Source organism: Benincasa hispida, chromosome 3, assembly GCF_027475165.1.
Source record: "Benincasa hispida cultivar pf3 chromosome 3, pf3_genome.v1.1, whole genome shotgun sequence".
In the NCBI taxonomy this organism is placed as follows: Eukaryota; Viridiplantae; Streptophyta; class Magnoliopsida; order Cucurbitales; family Cucurbitaceae; genus Benincasa; species Benincasa hispida.
This window is the reverse complement of record NC_143480.1, coordinates 17148276-17156494: the sequence shown is the minus strand read 5'-3', so window position 1 is coordinate 17156494 and position 8219 is coordinate 17148276. Positions and strand designations below refer to the sequence as shown.

Sequence of the window (8219 nt, the reverse complement as noted above, 5' to 3'; positions counted from 1 at the left end):
ACAGTTTTTCATAAAGAGGGTTTCTAGAATGTATACCTTTGTTGATTCCTTCCAAATCCTTGCTAGTTTCCATAAATTTGGCCTTCAAATCTTCAGTAGACCACAAGAGAATCTTATTCTATTCTTAGTCTTGGAATGAGTGGTGGAACTCAGAATTCAAAGGGAATTTAGGTGGATTGGAGAGGATTTTAGAGCTTAGTTAAATTCTGCAGAATTTCAGAAAAACAACATGCAAAATCATCTTCAATTCTGAAAATTGAAGTATATATTCAGCTCTAACATGCAAACACTTTCTCAATATTGTTGATTGATACCTTAAAGAGCAATATTAAAGTGATAGGTGTTGAATTATGGATTAATCAACTTCAAATTGAATAAGTGGGATAAATCCACTAACCATCTATTTTCCAATTTCAAAATTCAATTAAATAAAACAAAATTAAATTAAATTTCCAAAATTGAATTTCTTAATTTGAAATTGATTTATTTTAAATAATTAATTAAACAAAATTAATTAATTAAATAATAATTTAATATAAAATATTAAATTAAAAAACACCCAATTCAAATGTGAATCTCTATTCATGTAATTAATATTTAAATCAATATTTAAATATTTTAAACTCTAAAAAAATGTTTAATTTAAACGTTAATTATATCAAATATAATTTTCAAAACTCTAAATTTAAATTGAACACTTCAATATTCAAATTTTAAATTGAAATTGAACACTTCAATATTCAAATTTTAAATTGAAATTGAACACTTCAATATTCAAATTTTAAATTGAAATTTGAACACTTCAAATTGAAACTCTAAACTGAATTTGAACACTTCAAATTCACTCAATATTCTAATCCAAGTTTTAATCTTTTACGAGTTAGTAGAGGGACCTGATGGATCTACAGATCATGAGCTTCAACGATTTGATATTAATCGGTTAAACTATTTAATCTGAATTAATCATTATTCGTTAACCACCAAGACACACCACTATAGCTCGATGGTTGCATTCTCCTCACTGTATATATATTTATATCCATTTGATTTAACCATAATCAATTAGCTGATCATTCACAGGTTGTTTGTAATAATGACTAGGTCTAAAGTTTTTTTACCCCAAAAATTACATCTTGCTCCTTAAGTCCCACTGATCCTCTAATGAATAATTTGTTTGTGATCCAATCACTAAACCGAGTCCCTATCAAGCCAATGAAAGGGTAAGGCCCTTGTTCAAGACCTGAATCAGTACTTAAGAGAACAACCTCTCTAATATACCTAAATCAGGTAGGAGTGAATTCCATCTTGCATCCTATGTTTTCAACTATCTACTCAGTCTTACCCCTAAAATGGGAGGCTTATTGAGCCGTCGCTATTGAGTCAACCCTTATATTTACAAATTTAAGGATAATTCCAAATAAACAAGAGTTCATAGTTAGCTCAGGATTCAAGTCGAGTTACCTAGGTCATCAATTTGAAAAAGTCAATCTGAAACAGTAAATAGCATTATAAAATAAGAGTGACTTATTTCTTAGTCCCAGTCTTATACAAACTCATCACATAGGACGCTCCCACTTGCATATCTCTACATAAACAATTCAGGATTACATCATTTGTACTATTTATAAAGTGGGCCGCATCCGATAGTGTTACCACAAATTGCCCAACCTTATTCATATACTATAGACCGTTTTGGTTATTTACTCAAACTTGATCCATCTTTATGTCTCCACATAAAGTTCAAGTATTCATGTAATAGCCATAGATCTTAGTTTATTGGATTTAGTTTATACAAGTACAATTTACCTATTCAACAACAGTTTTATTGAATAAATGTCAATAACATCTTTATCGATAATAGAAAATGTTTAACATTACAAATTGTGAGTTTTAAGACATACAACCCTAAGTTAGTATTAAGAGAAACTACTGAAGAGCCAACAAGAGTTGTTGATGAAGCTAATCCTTCAACAAGAGTTGATGAAGGAGCTAGTTCTTCAAGTCCGTCTCGTCCTTCTCAATTGTTGAGAATGCCTCGATGCAGTGGGAGGGTTGTATCACGACCTGACCGCTACTTGCGTTTAACTGAAACTTAGGTCGTCATACCTGATGTTGAATTGAGGATCCATTGTTCTATTGACAGACAATGAATGACGTAGATAAAGACCAATGGGTCAAAGTAATAGACCTTGAAATGAAGTCAATGTTTTCCAATTTAGTATGAGAGCTTGTAGATCTAGTTAAAGGGGTAAAACCCATATGGTGCAAATGGATCTATAAGAGAAAGTGAGATGCAACTGGGAAGGTACAAACCTTCAAAACTAGACTCAGCTAGGGTTATACCTAGAGAGAAAAGGTTGACTATGAGGAAACTTTTTCTTTGTTGTTATGTTAAAGTCTATAAGAATTCTCTTGTCAATAGCCACATATTATGACTATGAAATATGTCAAATAGACGTCAAGACTGTCTTTTTGAATGGTAATTTTGAAGAAAATATATTTATGTCTTAGCCCAAAGGATTCATAGTCCAAGACCAGAAGCAAAAGGTTTGCAAACTGAATCGATCCATTTATGAGTTGAAACAAGCGTCCAGATCTTGGAACATTAGATTTGATACTGGGATCAATTTTTTTTTTTTGACCAAAATGTTAATGAGTTTTGCGTATACAAGAAGATCAACAAGAATAAAGTAGCTTTTCTAGTACTTTAAGTATTTCACGACTATTCAAAATAGCTTTTGAAAAATTTTCAAAGTGTATTTTAAAAGAAAAATTATTAGAAGGCTTTAAATAGAAATAACTATTTTGAAAAACATTTGAAACCTGACTATTGATCTTTTAAGGGTATGTTTTGATTGATTAAAGAAAAAACATGTTTTTTAAAAATCTCATTTTTATTTAAGTTATTTTGATAAAATCGATTTAAAATAGATTTGAATAATTTTCAAACACTTTTAATTTTTCTAAAATGACTTATTTTCAAAATTAAACCAAATACCATCAAAATCCCCGTCTTTATCCCTCCCAACATTGTCAAGAGGAAAGAAAGAGGCGTTTATTAAAAAGAAGATGTCAAAATCATCAACGGGTGTGAAAACGGACGCATAGAACCAGTGATCTCAAAACACGTCACATGTTATATAAATCAAAACTACCATTATATAAATGTAGTGTATATATATATATATATCCACCCATACCTTGACTCAAACCAGTCCTCACAAATCAAAATGAAGGTTCCTAATTACTTGGAGATCTTTTTTTGTTTTATATTATTTTTGTGCTTTTGCCACGTCGGCGCTGCCGCTGGTTCTTCCAACTTGCTACCGGAAAACGAGGCGGTTCCGGCGATAATCGTGTTCGGAGATTCGATTGTCGATCCAGGCAACAATAACTACATCAAAACTTCGATTAAATGCAACTTTCCACCTTATGGAAGAGACTTCAATGGCGGAACGCCGACCGGAAGGTTTAGCAACGGCAAAATCCCCACCGATTTTGTAGGTTGGGCTCCTTATCATTCATCGGTTTGATAACTTTTTTTTTTTTAAATATATATATATATTTAAAAATTTTAGATCATTTGGTAATATTTTTTTTTCTTGAACTATTTTTACTTTCAAATTTTTTTAGAAATAACCTTCAAAATGTTGTTCTTATTTTTTAAATTTGGTAAAAATTCAACCATTCATCCAAACGGAATTTTAGTTTATTGTTTTCAAATATAGGAGAATGAACTCAAAATATTTATAAATGTAGTAACACTGACCATCTCCACAATAGACTGTAATTTTTTATTATTATTTAGAAACATTTTTAATAATTTTGTTATTTAAAATAATTTTGCTTTAATTTTTTTTCTTCTAAAATTTTTAAATAATTTTGTCATTTAAAATATAGGAGATAACAAACATAAATAGTTACTAAACAAAATCTCAATAACCAACCACTTAATGTATTAAAACAAAAAATGAAAGTGGGTAGCAAAAAAATCTATGTTCCATAATGGTTGGACGAAACAAGTATGTGTACGTATATACATACCTTTCAATAACTACTATATACGTATTTAATTATTTTGACAATTTCTTTTATACATTAAATGATTTTAAAATTGTGGTGATATCTTCGAATAATTTTTCCAAAAAAAAATAATTTTCGTAATTTAACACGGCGGAATGAGAATATTCATGTGCTTTAATTTTATTTGCTTCTAAATCTTGATGTGGTATATTAGTGATTTATTGTTGAAACTTTGTTCTTTGGGGTTGAAAAACTTGATAGCGGAAGAGTTTGGTGTGAAAGAGTTAGTGCCGGCGTATCTTGATCCGCATTTGACGACGCAGGACCTTCTCACCGGCGTCAGCTTTGCTTCGGGAGCTTCTGGATATGATCCTCTAACGGCCAAGATAACGGTACATTTATACATTGACCAATTAATGATTTTTTTTTTTTTCAGTCTATGAAATTATATACTATATATTAAAATAGGCACGAACAAAATCACATATCTTTACATATCTACGGTACTATACAAACCACCATAATAAACATATAACTCAAATGACATAAAACTTATACTGATAACCAAAGTTAGGAATTGCGAGTAATCATTGTTTCATAACACTATTTTAAATGGTGAGGAATAGAACGAAGGAGAAGAGGAGTTGAGGAACAGAAAAATATTTTTTTTCTCTTAACGAAAATCGTAAACTAAATTCAATTATTTCTTCATAGATTTGAGAAGAAGATTATGATTGAGATCGACCATGGGAGATACAGTTTAATTTACAATTATAATTTAACCTTTTTTAACATGTAAAATATATTCAATTCATGATGATTTGTTTAAAATTCTGTTTTAAGAACTATGAATAGTTAAATTTTAGCAAAAATAGATAAATGATAAAAAAAAAAAAAAATCAAATACATGGTAGTGCGAATCTAAACATAGCTCAAACGATAAGATACCAATTATCACACTTAAAAGATTGATATGGTCACGAAGATTTAGATATATAGTTTATATATTTTGAGTATTTTCATTTCATTTTAGTCGATATATTTTTAATGGTCCAAATTTAATATTTATATTTTTAACAACTTTTTAAATTATTTTGAAATAAAATTTGGTTGAAATTGATTAAATAATAATAATAATTTCAATGCAAGAAAATACATTAGGTAGATAATATATCTTTATAACTGAGAAATACTATCAGAGACTTTTATCTTAAAAAACCAATAATAAACTAGTAACATTAATAATTTTATCGCCGGTTAATAATAGTATTTGGACCAAAATTAGATATTTAAAAAATATAAACGAAAATGATATTTAAACTTCTTTTTAATATATATATATATATAGATATATATCAATTATGTATGGTAGGACCCTTTTTTTTTCCGAAATGAATTATGATTTGAGACTTATGACTCATGTCATGTTAGAGAGCAATTGAATCTTTCACAATTAAAAAGTCAAAAAAATAAGGAACAATGAAAAAAAAAATCTTATTATTATTATTATTTTTTTAAAAAAATATCTTTTGATCACTAAACTTTGAATTTAGTTTCTATTTAGTCCACGAATTTTAAAACGTTATACATTTAGTTCTTAAGTTTTGAGTTTAGTTTCAATTTAGTCTCTACATTTCAAAATGTTACAATTTTATTTTTAACATTTGAATTTTGCTTCAATTTGGTTTGTATGTTTCAAAATTTATACTTTTAACTTTGATTATTTACTAAATATTCATTTTCCGTCGATAGTACTAATTTATGTTAATAAATTAAATATTAAAAGAGTTATAATTAATTAAGTTCCACTCTTTTTTTTATCAATTTTAAAATTAAATTTAAAAAATTTTACTTCATAATTATTTTTAATTAATTAATAGCAATTGACATAAATGACTAAAAGTGAGTATTTAATGAAAATTTAGGCTAAAAATATAAAATCTTGAAAGTCAACCAAATTAAAATAAAACTCAAATATACTAAATTGAAATAAAACTCAAAACTTAAAAGAAAAAATGTGTAACATTTGAAAATCTAGATCTCATTTGCTAACCATTATATTTTTTGTTTTTGTTTTTGTTTTTTAAAATTAAGTCTATCTACACTACTTTTACTTTCAAAATTCTTCGTTTATTATCTACTTTTAATTTTCAAAAATAAAAAAAATGAAATAATTGTAAAAGAAGTTTTGGAGATCAAATAAAAACTAGATCGAAAATTTAGAAGGAAAGGTTTTTTTTTTTTTTTTTAATGCAATTAATTTGGGTCCAAATCAAAACCAGTCCGTCCTTTCGCTAAACGACCAGCTGGAGCTGTTCAAAGATTACATCAAGAAGATAAAAGCCGCCGTCGGAGAAGAAAAAGCAACGGCGATTCTTTCAAAAAGCATAATAATTGTATGCACCGGCAGCGACGACATTGCAAACACCTATTTCATCACGCCGTTTCGGCGGCCCCATTACGACGTCGCATCGTACACCGATCTGATGCTCCAATCGGCGTCCAGTTTCTTCCATCAGCTTTACGCGCTTGGAGGAAGAAAGATAGGAATTCTCAGCTTGCCGGCGATCGGCTGCGTTCCGTCGCAGAGAACACTCTTCGGCGGCGCCGCCCGACGATGCTCCGAAGCCGCCAATTCAGCGGCGAAGCTTTTCAATTCGAAGCTATCGTCGTTGATTGCTTCGCTGGGAAATGAGTATTCGGATTCTAAGTTTGTGTATTTTGACATCTACACTCCGTTTCTTGCCCTCATTCAAAACCCTGCTGAAAATGGTAATTTTCATTTCTTTCTCCTTTTTTTCTATTCATTTTTAAATAATTATTTCATTCATAAATTATTGGGGGGGGGGGGGGGATTACATTTCACCTAAGTTTTGAGTTTAGTTCTAAAAAACGTTATATTCTTTTACTTGAAATTTGAGTTTTATTTATTTATTTTTTTGAAGTAAAAGTGCCTATAATATTACAACATAGAAGACTAAATAAAAAAATAAATTCTAAGTTTTAAGGAAAAAATATAATATTTTGAAACTTAAAAACGTAAATGAAAACTATACTAAAAATTTAGAGTAAAAATGATAAATCCTAGGTATCAAATAGAAATTAGCCTCAATTAATAGGAATAATATATTCTACAATACATTAATTGGAAAATTAAATCTCTAATTACGAAGTTGATAGTATAAATACTATAAAAATTGAATTATACTCATTTTGACAATGGTTGGTTTGTTTAATTTGACGAAACCTCATAAGTTACTGATATAGCAAATTAAATTAACATTTTGTTTTATAAAGTTTTTCATTTCCTTTTTAGTTTCAAATACTACTTTTATTCATTTTTAGTTTAAAATACTAGTTTTATTCATTATTTTTCCACTGTAATTAAAAATAGGTTAAACTATAAATCTGATTCCTATATTTAGAAGAAAGTTAGAATTTAACTCAATTAATTTAAAATTTAGAATTCATCTCTTAACTTAATAAAAATTTAGAGACTATTTATGAAATTTTATCCAACTATATATAAAAGATAAAAATTCCTCCAAACTCTAGAGGCAAAATAAGTAATTTCAACCTCAAAAATCAAAATCAAAATCTTAAAGAAAATATAGTGAATAAGTAAATCAATTTTAGAAAATAGATTAATTATTATTCATTAATTAATGATATTATGAATTAAGAGTGTGTTTTGAATATATTTTCAAGTGTTTAATTTAAAAAATAAGTCAATGAAGTGTTTAACAACCTTTCAAAATAGCTTTTAAAGTCTATTTTAGATAGTTTTGATCACGTATTTAAATAAAAATATATTTATGAAAAAACATTTATTTTCTTAAATAACGGTGTTACATATTGGAATTAATTTATTCAGGATTCGAAGAGGCGAAGAAAGGATGTTGTGGGACAGGAACCATAGAAGTCAGCGTTCTATGCAACCCTTTATCTACAAAATTAACATGCCCTGATCCTGATCAATACATCTTCTGGGATAGTTACCACCCTTCCAACAAAGCTTACAAGATTCTCACCCTTCAAATCATTAAAAACACTCCTCGTAATTTTTTCTGATATTATATATAGTTTCTCTCTCTTTCAATGCACCTCCTTTCATATCTGTCCACGTCTCAATACCTTCTTAAATCAAACAGTTTTACAGTTTTACGTCAATATTAAATATCCATTAATATCTCTAA

The 8219-nt window shown here is 28.3% G+C and overlaps 1 protein-coding gene across 1 annotated transcript; it reads left to right on the top strand.

Annotated features, from left to right (window-relative positions):
* The first annotated feature begins 3201 nt into the window (after positions 1 to 3201).
* On the top strand, positions 3202 to 8219 carry LOC120072875 (GDSL esterase/lipase EXL3-like). Its single transcript, XM_039025400.2, has 4 exons — positions 3202 to 3504; positions 4285 to 4415; positions 6306 to 6795; positions 7898 to 8219. Exons 1-4 carry the CDS (start codon positions 3231 to 3233, stop codon positions 8092 to 8094), a joined length of 1092 nt encoding a protein of 363 aa, XP_038881328.1. The 5' UTR covers positions 3202 to 3230; the 3' UTR covers positions 8095 to 8219.